At 37.9% G+C, this 12780-nt stretch overlaps 1 protein-coding gene across 2 annotated transcripts in view; it reads left to right on the top strand.

Moving 5' to 3' along the window:
* The first annotated feature begins 223 nt into the window (after positions 1 to 223).
* Hydr2 (abhydrolase domain-containing protein 2) overlaps positions 224 to 12780 on the top strand; it is a 30043-nt gene continuing 17486 nt past the window's right edge. For both annotated transcript variants that reach the window (XM_022080678.2, XM_022080679.2), the window contains exons 1-2: positions 224 to 499; positions 1877 to 2049. In XM_022080678.2, coding sequence (XP_021936370.1) covers positions 345 to 499; positions 1877 to 2049 — 328 coding nt within the window. In that variant the 5' untranslated portion in view covers positions 224 to 344. The remainder of the gene's footprint in view (positions 500 to 1876; positions 2050 to 12780) is intronic.

Here is a 12780-nt window from a genome sequence, read left to right on the forward strand (position 1 = left end):
TACAACTACAGTTTGTACTACTGTTAGGTACAGTCACAGAGTCCATAATACATATCACAGATGAACTATCGACCAAAGATTAAGTGAATTTCGAGGCGACGTGTATGTATAAAGTCATGAAGAACAACTATTGTCTTTGCGACCTTACGTTGCTGTAGTGACCTTTCTGAACATTCCTGACGCATGCCCATATTCATGGCTTGATTCATGTTTTTATGACGTCACTTTTGTTGTCAGAGAGACCTCATAGCACGGAGAAGGGAGAGGCCAAATGCTTGTAGGCGGTGCCGGCAAAGTCATTGACAGTGTTCATAATATTGGGTTCCGATAAGACAGTTGCCGTAATGTCGACGGCACTGTTAGCTGTTGTGGCTGTAATTCTCTGTATATTATTTAGGATACTAAATGTTAATAGTCAACCACAAAAACCTTTTTTGTACTGCAAAGATCTCAGCTTTTTGGACACCATTTTAAAGATTGCACCTCTTCTTCAAGAGCCGTATGTAATAAACCAACTATTTTATAATGCATCCAATCACTCAGTAAAAATATCTTTCAAGTGCATGCTCTAATGTGTTGAGGCAGCTGTTATGTATATTGTGTAACACTACTTTTTATTTTCACCTAACCACATTGTTTTTGATGCCGAGTATAGTTAATCAGACTTTTAATTTATGTTCTTTGTATATTTGTATGAAAGTAAAGAATTGTCCTACTTATTCTTTATCATATCTGGAAGTATACTGACATCCTAACACACCCACTCCATGGAGCAGTCCTTCGTGAGAAACTAGCACTTTAAATTTGTCAAAAAAAAACCCATATTTTGTGGATTTCCAAGATTCATTACTGTGTTCATAGTAGGCAGTCACAAAATTCCTATTCTGAGCTAGATTAATCCAATCCACATCCCCAAACCACATTTTTGTAAGATCTATTTTAATGTTTTCTTCCCATTTGTGCATAAGCCTTCTGAGTGGTCTCTTCCCATGCTTTCCACGTGTGCTGCATGCTGCACCCATCTCATCCTCCATGTTTTGAACATCCTAATAAAATCAGGTAAAAAGTACAAACTGTGGAGCTGTTAACTCCTCTTTGATCCAAATATTATCCTCAGTACCCTGTTCTCAAATGTCATTAATCTGTGTTCCCTTAAAGTGAGAGACCAGGTTTTATACCCATACAAAACAACTGGTAAAATTGTAGTTTTATATATTTTAATCTTTATGTTTTCAGATAGCAGGTGGGAAAACAAAATATTCTGAACTGAATGGTAGCAAGCATTCCATGAATTTATTCTGCTTTTAATTTTTTTCTGCATATAGCACTAACCTTGGCAGAAAAATGGATGGAATGTTGTATGTAGTTGATAACAGTGATATTTTTTGATAATTTCTACAGTCTATCACCCTTCTTAGAAATAGGTGCAATAGTAGATTCCTTCCACTGCTCTGAAAATTCCCCCACATTCCCAATACAGTTAACAGATTCAGAGTCACAAGTTATAAATGCATTGTGTTGCTTACAGGACATTATATAAACATGTAAGTAACATTATACATGAGGAAATATTGTATATACAAAAATACCTAATACCACTTTATATTTTAAAATTTTAGTAGGTCGATTGTTATGGAAATAGTAGTGTATGTCCCTTAGTATACTTGAAAAGATAACTTTGTTATTAGTATATGCTCTGTTAATGTTGTTTAATGTGTTAGATATGAGATATAAAGGTGACTGAAAGACATTTTCAGGTCTTGAAAAAGTGAAGTTGCTAAACAGTTTTGTTTTGTTACTGTTTCCAAAAAAATAAAAGATTCAAGATTAATATATTCCAGAAATAACTAATCACTATAAACATACTTTATTTCAGATACATTCCAACTAGACTTTGGGGTTTTAGTGGGCATGTGCAAACTATCATACACAGCATTATTGGGCGAGTGCGTTGTCCATGGCCAATTGGGGAACGGTGTTATGTGTCACTGTGTGATGGAACTACATTAACATATGATGTTTATCAACCTCTTGACCAGTCTCATGAAGGTAAGGTAGAGTAACGTTTTTATTCAGCTGTAATATAAATGACATTATATGGGGAAAATGTAGTTTATTGCTTAATGATTTTTTTGTAGCTGATCTGCTACAATTTGTGAACTATGTTTGTTTTATGATCTTTTATTTTAACACTATTACAAAATTTTCATTGTCTATTTTACAAATCTCAGCTACTCTTAAATAAAATATGTACAAACCTAAGGATTTTGTAAGTTTAAATTCATAGGAGTAAGTAGATTATACAATGTATTTGCTCAAGAGTATGGACTGTGCTTTCATTTTTATGGAAATATTTATAATAAATGAGGAAAAAAGGTGTGTTTCACTTAGGACATTGGTAGTTTGGAAAATGTAATTTATTATGTGTTCATTGAATGACGTGCATAACATGAAAATGAGAACACATATACAACTGACTGTGTCTATTTGTCTGTCATCTGTTTGTCAGTCTGCATGCATCAATTTGAGAACCACTGGGCAGAATGTTATGACATTTGGTGTGGACATTTTGCCATTGGAAGCTATGCCATATTCTTACTTTCTAATCTCTTACAATCTATAATAATTTTATGGTGGATTTGCAAACTTTAAAATAATAAGTGCTTTTCAAGAAGGAACTAAATATAAATACTAATAGTAATTATAATAACATTAATAATCCATGGCATATTGAAAATTGCAAGCAATAACAAAGTCTAACTCAATAAGAATTTTATTATATGACCATCTGCGCAAAAGTCCAGCACACTAGCCCATGAGCTGAATTGCATTTCGTTATTTGCGTTACAACACAGTTTGTTAAGTTTCAATTGAAAGTTTTTTTTTCTAATGAAATTAATGAACGCCCGTCTTATGAGTACTTTTTCTTTCAATCAACATATAGAAATCTAAGGATATTACATGTATTTACTGTTTGTAATATAAATATGGAGCCAAAGCCCTCTGTTTGAAACTGTGTTATCCTCTCAACAATATTTTTTGTTAAACAAGTGGAATGGGAGCAGAAGGACCAAAATTAAGATTTAAAACTTATGTTCATGTTTTATAGTGATATTATGTAAATTTAATTGCAATATTCTTCAGTTTTTTTAATAAGATGTTTATATCTTCATCAAGGCTGATTCAGACACCACCAGCATTCAGAATATTAAGGTGCAAAAAACACGTGGAAGCTGTGTGCTCCAGTGTGGATTGCACCTTTCCAGTCTTATTTTTTTGTAATTAAAGGGGATTGATGTAGAAAGTACGAGATAGGTAGGAGTACTAGGATTAAGAAAAGAATCTTCTGTGGCTGAGATTTGAAAAAACATTCTTCTTGTCTGGCTGAATTATTTACCTGTCTATTAGTACAACTCTTCGAGTTTTAAATAATGTGTGTTATGTTTTGTTTTCATATTCCTGTGTTCGTATAGGTAAAGGATTTATATTTATGGTCATGTATAGCTTTGTACCCCATTCTCGTGAAGCAAAATTTTATGGTGTTCCTTTGTGTCTGACAATTTAGGGTGTGCTGCAGGTGAAAAAGGTTGTGGAACATTGATATACCATATAGTATCACAATTATCAGTCTCATCTGCTGCACCCATTTGTACTGTGAAGGGCATGTAAATGTTTTTTTGATGGATGATAAGGACGTTTTGTGAGCCTTTTGGAAATAAGTTAGAAACCACCTGTTGGTTTTGTCATGACCTTCCGCTTCTGTGCCCACCGACTCATTACGTTAAAACTTGGTATGATGGCAATATACAAAATTTTATCGAGTAATTTTAATTTTAGTTTGGCTTGGAACAGGTAATATAAGTTCTGGTTCTTATAGGCCTATAATCTGACCGTTTTGATAGAACTTGATATAGCCGACGAAAGTAGTCTGGTAGAAGTTAACCAACGTTTAAGAGGTCCTTGCTATCTCCATCATCAGGGCGATGAATATACTGCGCTGCAACCCAGAAGACAGCCATCTTCATACTCACAGCTGTGAGAACCTCAAATCCTGCTTTATTGTTTGATTATGCAAACATATGTATCAGATAATACAGGATGTTTCAGAGCTCCTGTACAATACTTAAGGAGTCTGTTGAGACAATTTGAAGCAGAAATGTAAATAACGGGATTTTCCAGTTTTGCCACCGTTTCTGCCTGATTAAGTTTTAATGCTGACGTCGCTTTGTAGTATTGTGATCGTAGGATGTGGGTCCCATGCTGAGCACCAGTAATTAGACTGAGAAGTCCCCACTACACGAACAGGAACGTTTTTTAAAGGAGTACTCTTAAGGGGCAATTGAAAAATGCTACAAAGGGAAAATTTTTCGTTTGTTTTTTTCATTGCAGACAAAGAAATAATTTGGTATGTTGTGTTAAAGTGAACTGTTTTATTGGAAATTGATAATCGTGATAATAAGAGCGACGTCAACGTGAAAACGCTGTAACTCGGAATTAGAATCTGGAAAAAGCTTTAAAAAATATTCATGCTCCAAATGACCTCCGAAACCGAATTAAGTATTGTACAAGAGCTTTGAATCACTCTGTAGTGTGCAGATCGCCGGCCCAGGTATCTTATAAAATTGATAACTAGATGACTCTAAGTATGTTCCTTACTCCATGGGGCTCAGCTCAGGAAGTCAAGAAATTCCCAGTCCTTACTATGTTCAGAAGAACTCAGAGTGGGTTGAACTTACATTTCTAAAGAATTACACCAAATCATTTTATGATACTGTGATAATCCTTTAGCATTTTGGTAGACTTAAGATTTATGTTGTGCTACGTCACACTTCGATGACGTATTTTCTTTTGTTGACTTGACATGAACTAATGAGTGCTTACATATATGCAAATACGTTTTCAACAAGAAAGGTATCTCTGAATCATGTGGGTTCACTTTGGAAAATATTGAAAATTAGTTTCCTCAGAGTATTCAGAAAGAGTCCGATGGTAGTCGACATTTGTATGTAGAATTATGTAAGGTAGCTGAGATTGTGAACGAGATTAAGCAACTCTGAGAGTGAAGCTAACGTCGGCTCTAAAGCTTTAGGAGAGATGCGACATACGCTGTTTCTGGCCGCTATTGTCTATTCACTCTAAGGACATGACATGGCACGTCATCGTATATTTGTGATTATTTGTTTACATCTTCCGTCAGCGAAATTTTACCGATATGTAATGACAAAGGCACGACTTACCGACAGACTCGAAGAGAATATTTTACTTGTCTGAGCCGGTCGCCATTCTTGTTCGGCAGTTACAAGAACAAGAAAAACAGTAAAAATTAAAGCAGTCCCACTATACGCCATGAAGGCGCTTGGGGGAAAGGCAGTATACGAGGTGCGATCGGAAAGTTTCCAGACTGTGTCAATAGATCGAACCCCGATCGTCCAGTCCGTGGCCAGCCACTATACTGACTGAGCTACCCCTGCAGTTCCAAGAAAAGTGTAAAAGATTCTCTGGATGCCGAATTCTATTTTAGATTGCTATTAAAGTTTATAATTTTAAGAACTGCTACGAAATTATTGACAACATAATCATTGTTATCAGTTCGTTGCTCAATTGGAGAAACGAAATTATGACAGTTTTAAGAATTCTTTTCCTGAACAGCTTATACGGGTACTGGCCCAAGTTTATAATCTTATCTTCTATTGTGCGTTGCTGATAAAGGAACTGTCATTTTTGGCTAAGATGACTTCACAGGAAAATCTGCTTGTGTGATACTGCTATGGTTTCTCTAAGCTACGTTTACACGGCGAGAGTTTAGAGAATAGAGTTAGAGATTACAGTCAGGTGTATGTGTGTAAACGGTCGCGAGAGAAGACATTTTGCTAAGTCTAAATAGAGAAAAGAGAGAGAAGTGAGCTGCTCTCGCTGTGTTAAACTTTGTAGAACCGCTCTATTTAGAGTTTAGAGTGGTCTATGGCTCTACGACGAGAGCTGCTCTCATCTCACTTCTCCCTCTTTTCTCTATTTAGACTTAGACTAAGCAAAATACCTGCTCGCACGACCTTTTACACGCAGGCACCTGACTATAATTCGTAACTCTATTCTCTAAACTCTCGCCGTGTAAACGTAGCTTAAAGTAACAGCACTTTTGAAGAAACTTATAACCTAGCTGATTTCGTTATCGCAGCTACAACGGCTTCGGCCGAACGAAAATTTTCAGCCCTCTGATGAATCAAGGTCAGGAAATAGTCAACCACCTCTTGCTTTCTCTCTGTTGCTAGTGGAGAAAGCTCTACTTGCTTGAAGAAGGGTTTTAATTTGTGTGGTTAGGTCATTGAGAAGATTTATTTTTACGTGTATATCGATTCCGCGTTGAAGGAGAGTTTATTGTAATAAAAATTAATAAAATATTAATAAAACTAAAAATAGGAATAAGGATATCAGTGGGAACAGAAACAAGAATAGGAGGAAGAATAACAATATTTAAAGAGTGAAAATGGGAATAAAGGTGGCAATAAAAATAACAATAGGAAGTCCTCTAGACCCATTGTTGTTTGAAAACTTGACAGACATGGACGGGCCCATAAGATGTTCTTCGCTCACGATAGAGCGTGAAGAACACCAAATGAGAGCATGGAAGGTTTATAAAGCAGTGATACAAATGATTTTTAGAATCACCCAGCTGTACTGAATTCTTTGATCTGCCCTCAAGGCTGTGTCCATGCCGAATGAGATACGTGGCTGAAGCTCAAAGATTTTCGACATCAAGTTAAAGATGTCTGGTCTTGAAAACAGTCCTTTTAAGGGGTATCATACTTATTCAAATTTTGGATATGTCACTGGTATATTTTACGAGTATATAACCTGCAAATCAAAATGACGAACAATAAATCACAGAAAAAGAAATGCCCGCTTCCCGCGCACTTCGAGCCTCGCCAATGCAGCACAGGAGAAGCTGGCGGACGGGCCTACTCCGTGTACCTGAGGTGGCACGGTCAGTGTATTTCTTTTGTTTGGGCGTTCAGTCCGATAAGCTCCTCGGCGCGGTCAGCATTATACTATCGCACAAGTGACTCGCTCCTAGCCTTCCCCTTGAAAATTCCACAGGCCAAAAACTACTGCGCCGACTATAATGTGAATGATTCTACTGACGATTACTTTTCTGCTCGAGAACGGAAAGTTTCTGGATTGCGTGTGCTACACAGGGAAACAAGAATTAGACACACTCTCTCTCACGTCATAATCTGCATGTTTAGGTATAAATTTACATTTGCTTTTGGTATTAGTTCTACACGGAAGCTTTGAAACATTTAGTTGAACAAAATAACAAATGCGCAGTTGTAATGAATAATCTATTATACGCATTAAAAGAACAGTGGTTAGGACTCGAACTTGCAAACTTAATCTTCGATTGAACACCAGTCCTCTACCCTTCCTACTGTTCTGCGAGGGAAAATGGGCAACAAACCAAAGTGTATCCTTTCTTTACCTATGTTTTGCTTTCGGGCTTTGTCACACGAGTCAAAGTCAGGACATTTTTTTTATTCAAATTAGGCAGACACAGTGGTGTCATTGCTTAATAGACATCTGTCATAAATATTGGAAGTTAATGGAAGATAGAGACTAGCCACATACTGATAAATAGGCCTACAAGGAGATTACGAAAGACTAATTTTGACAGGACTGTACGCATGCTTCACTTCCGGTTTGGGACTCGTCCTTGATTTTTATTATGTTATCTTAACGACGTTTGGAGAATAATTAGCAACGCTGTTTATGTACTGGTACTGCTTCACTTATCACCTGCATTACTTTCGCATATTATCTGTACTTTTCCAGCTAACTGAAGAAAATATGCGTCATCCCGGCGACACTGCCGGCAGTACCAATTACAGCCAACGCCAGTAGCATAACCCGTAGGTTAACGTATGAAAGCCCGCAGATGTGTATGAATCTGAGCCAGTTCCACACACCTTCCACCCCAAGGCTTTTCTCAATGTTGATAGAAAACTTGTGGCAACCTCGTTGTTCCATATTTCGTGTTCTATTTGCTTTTTGCATAGTACGGACTCGGCGAGCAATTGTTTTCACTCGGAGATATTTCGAGGTGACCACGGGCCGGTAAGAAAAACCGCATTTCAGAAATGCTTGTTGATCATGATTTCTATGTAGCAAATCAAGACTACATGAAAGTAGCAGTATTAACGATTAATATAGACACGATATCCAGAGCTCTAATTAGACCTAGTTTGTAGTGAGCCCCATTCGACTTCCTCGTATTCATGACGTGACACGACAAGAAGATGACAGTATATTGTTTCGGGGTTGAAGATGGAGACAATGTTTCTCCTAAAGTTCACACGGCGTTTCAACCCAGAAGACCGACATCGACAAATTCACCGCATTTTAGAGCGATATCATCTAGTCTGCATATTAAATGACACGAAGAAGAGACATATTAATTATTCTGGTTTGTTGGGTTTTTGAACCTTGTCCACGTGGGCCTATTACAAGGCCAGCTCCCGATACCCGTCCGTTTTGTCCCACTACTACGTATTTTTACGTAACTTTGCTCACAGTTTCTTCGCCCAAGGGCTTCGAGCATCCGTGTGTCTTCATATACAGTTAATGTATTGTAATGATCCGCGTATAGTCAAGTAGCCTATTTTTTGATATGCTGGTAGTTTCTCATCTGATCAAAAATTCCCCACCAATTACGAAACACGAAGATTCTTTACCATTTTCTCAAGAGCCCTCTATTGGATCCTGCTCATGAGCCAGGAGAATCCAGTCCACATCCTCGTTGTCTTATTTATTTAATGTCTACTTTAATATTATTCTCCCACATTCGTCAAGGTCTCCCAAGTAGTCTCTTTTTTCCAGGTGTTCCGATTAAAAGTAGTTTAATTCATCATCACCCCGCCACGGTGGTGTAGCGGTTAGGACGCTGGCCTTGTAATCCTGGGGTCTCGGGTTCGATTCCCGGCGGTGCCCGAATTTATAACTTGTGTTGGGCAAGGCCGTGGTCTAGGCAACACGGAGTTTTCCTCCGTGGCATCCCAACAATTACTCCATTCACACACAGAAGAAGGCAATGGCAAACCACTTCTGGATCATCTGCCAAGAACGTATATGAACAGGTCCCAGTCCGAGAAAAGGATGGAAGGATCCTGTTCATATGGACCTGTCGTCAGACAGAACACTAAATAAATAAAAAATTAATCATCTCTAAATACAAGTCGGTCCCGTGTCCCTATCGCATGGCGCGCCCTTTGAGTGCGACTGGAGGAGAAGAACTCTGGATATATAAAGAGTAACTTTGAATACGCACTCGCGAACAACCGACAGTGGGTGGTCCTTCGGCTTGGTGGTTGCCGTAAAAAAGACATATTACGGAATATTACACAGGACCTCGGACTTGAACGAGTTATTTGAGACGACCGAAGCTGTAGAAAGGACATGGAATTTGGAACTTGGAATGGCAGGGGTCTTTACGGGTCACTTTCTTCGAAGACACGAGCAAGAAAATTAATAGAATGTCACAAAGATTTAGTGGGAGTACAGGAGGTCAGATGGGACATGAGCAGCGCTGAGCTAGCAGAAGTGTGAGTGCTGATTATCACTTAAGGAGAGTCTTTTGCTTGTGAGGGAGAGGGGGGGAAAAGATGTCGTATCTAACAGTGGAGGTCATTGATGTTAATGTTCTGAACGTACGTCCGTGCCTTAAGTGATATAAAAGACAGCTTTTATGGGGCAACAGGTGTGTGTGTTCGATCAACCCTGTGCGTGATTCACGTATCGCCAATTTCACATACAATACTTGGTCAAGAGTACAAATGTTTTGACTTCCATTATGCAAATTTCTGCAGCTTCGTTCCTCTCTTCTGGCATCCTTAATATCAACGTTTCCCCCTTTAGGGCGAGTTATAAAGGTTAGCACTCATACAAAACAGCAAGAATAATTAAATATAAAATAAATTATTGTATTAAACATTAAAGACCAAAGAGTATGAACTGAATGTTAGCTTCCCCGGGTGTAATCTGCTCATAATTTCTATGTGATAAACTGCCAGATAAACTACACATCATTTGTGTATACGAATAGATCTGCTAATTTGGGTTAAAAAAAACGTCTGTTTTGCGTTTAACAACACGTGATTTTGTTTTTGGCGCCGTTTAAAATCGTCAGTAGATGCCAAGGTCTCGGATAAACACACTGTTTCCATCGCCACGTTTCTTTCAACATTTGTTCATTTTAATTCCGTGAATTATTTTATACAGGCCGCTTGGCGAACTGACAAAAATGTTCTCTTTAATAGCCCGTATCATCATTATCAGTCCACTTTGGCTTGGCCTTCCGCATATGTCGGCCATTTTCCTATCGGATACAAATTCAATGCATTATATGGGCGTCTTATCAAGAAATATGATGATCATATTCATCCGGGGAAAAAAATTGACCCAGTTCGCCCTTTTCGCTGCCTCACCCGATTTGTACAACTGTACCCTGAACTTTCCGCGTGTTTTTTCCTTTGGTTTCTTTATCTTGTTTATCTGTCATGATTTCTTGAAGTAAATTCTAGTCAGAACTTCCGTGGAGTAATTATTAGCGTCATATTTTATTTTAATTGGGAAAATGTCCAACTTTAACTCATATTTAAAAAGTTTTGCGACAGTTTTTTTAAAGAAATGCTGCTCGCATGTACGTTTTATTTATTTGGTCTTAAAGTCATCTTTCTATTCCGCTTTGTTCCCTACATATTAGGTGGAAACTAACAGCTTTTGTTTTGGCTTTACTGCTATTATTGTATCACGTTGTTCTGCACGCCTTGTTTCATCACAAACTTGCTGATTATTTACTTACTAGAGCAGGGCGCTCCTTTCGGAGCTCCTAGGGGGGGGGGGGGTGTCAAGTTTGTAAAACGAAACCAACCTTGGTTAGTCCCGAAGGGGAGTTAGTTTAGTGTCTCATTCAAGTGTTTTAACCCCTGAAAGAAACTAAACTAACCACCCCGAATGGGGGGTTTAAACACTTGACCAACCCCCCGAAGGGAGTTGGTTGCGTTTTAAAATCTTGAGTAAGACACTAAACTAACCCCCGTGTATAAACAAATATAAGGTTATATTGTTGATGACGTCATTTTTTGACGACAACGACTACTAATCCTTTCGGAGCGCTTCCTGTAATCTGATATTTTACTTCTTTACGTCGCTGATCAGAGGCCAACAGTTCTTGGTTAGTCAACTTTCTACGTCCAAACCCACCCTTGCAAGTCTTCTTTTTTTCTCTTCTGTTTTTGGTTGAATAGTTCTGATGTTTTAGTTCTTTACGTCGCTGTTCAGAGGCCATCTGTTCTTGATCAGTCAACTTTCTACGTCCAGCAACACCATTGCTAATCTTCGTCTGTTTTTTCTTTTTCTTTCTTTTTCTCTTCTGTTCTTGTTGTATACGTTTTTCTATATTTATCAATGTAACTCTCCCTTTGTCTTTCTTTATTTGTTAAATAGGTCTCATGGATTAGTTCTTTACGTCGCTTTTCAGAGGCCAACTGTTCATGGTCAGTTAAATTTCTACGTCCAACAACACCCTAGCAAATATTCGTCTGTTTTTCTACGTGTGTCGTTAATATGGTCTCGTTTATCAGTGTAAGTCTTCCTTCGCTTTTCTTTATTTGTTAAATATGTCTGATGTTTGAGTTTTTACGTCGCTGTTCAGAGGCAAACTGTTCTTGGTCAGTCAACTTTTTACGTTCATCCCCACCCCTGCAAATCTTCGTCTTAAAATCGATCATAAAGTCAGTTTTCATAATAGTTTTCGTAATCGTAATATATCGAATGAGTATCAGTTTACCTTGTTGAAGTTGTTGGAGTTGGTACTTCAAATACTTGATAACGTCTTCTTTCACTTTTCTGATATTTTAGGCCAACTGTCAGTCATTATTCAAGAATGCGAAGTGCTACTTCTGGAGCAGTGATAATGCGACTGGCTTGATGTTTTTTGATTTCTTTGTTGTGAAGCGTTATATTTGTTTACTCGACATTGTTCCACAACAATGCCGTGTAAACAAATATTTGTTGACATTGTTTATGACGTCATTTTTTGACGACAAATTGGTTGAAGACAACGAGGAATCACAAATTTTTATAGTATAAGATACCCGGTTCCACATTTACATTACCTTATTCTACAGCTTTGTCAGCCATTAGTATTAATTATCTGCTCTCTCTCAACGATCTGTGTTAAAGCCTTTATTATTCGGTATTTTATCAGTGGCTTGTGTAACCGTCGGTAAAACTATTGAAGACAGGGTTTTGTTTACAGATAGATTCAGTTTGATGTAGGCCTAAATTTTTATAGACCAGAGACAATTGAAACTGCAGACACTTTCAGATTATAAGACTACAAGATGGTGGTAGAGTGAAATCTGTATCCAACTTTCCATGTAAGAAGGATAACTGATAGACAATTGGAGCTAGGCATATGAAAATTTATTTGGACATTGATAATACAAGTTGCAGAAGTGCGTCCGGTTTGTTACAATTCGAGAACCGTTGCGAAGATTTAACATTGAAGGTTTACGTACGAAGATGGCTGTGATCGGGGTTGTTACGCTTTGTAGTCCGGTAGAAGTTTACTGACTTTCAGATATAGCAAGCGCTTCTGAAACGCCAGTAAAATTATAGCAGACTACACGGCGCAACAACTCAGAAGACAGCCATCTTCGAGAAATATTTGGAACAAAAGTGGTAGAGAAATATATAACACACATTCATGACCAGTTGACCACAGAT

The sequence above is a fragment of the Zootermopsis nevadensis genome, unplaced genomic scaffold (genome assembly GCF_977971745.1).
Source record: "Zootermopsis nevadensis isolate Lab colony 2312 unplaced genomic scaffold, Znev_1.0 Znev_ptg000019l, whole genome shotgun sequence".
NCBI classification, from domain to species: Eukaryota; Metazoa; Arthropoda; class Insecta; order Blattodea; family Termopsidae; genus Zootermopsis; species Zootermopsis nevadensis.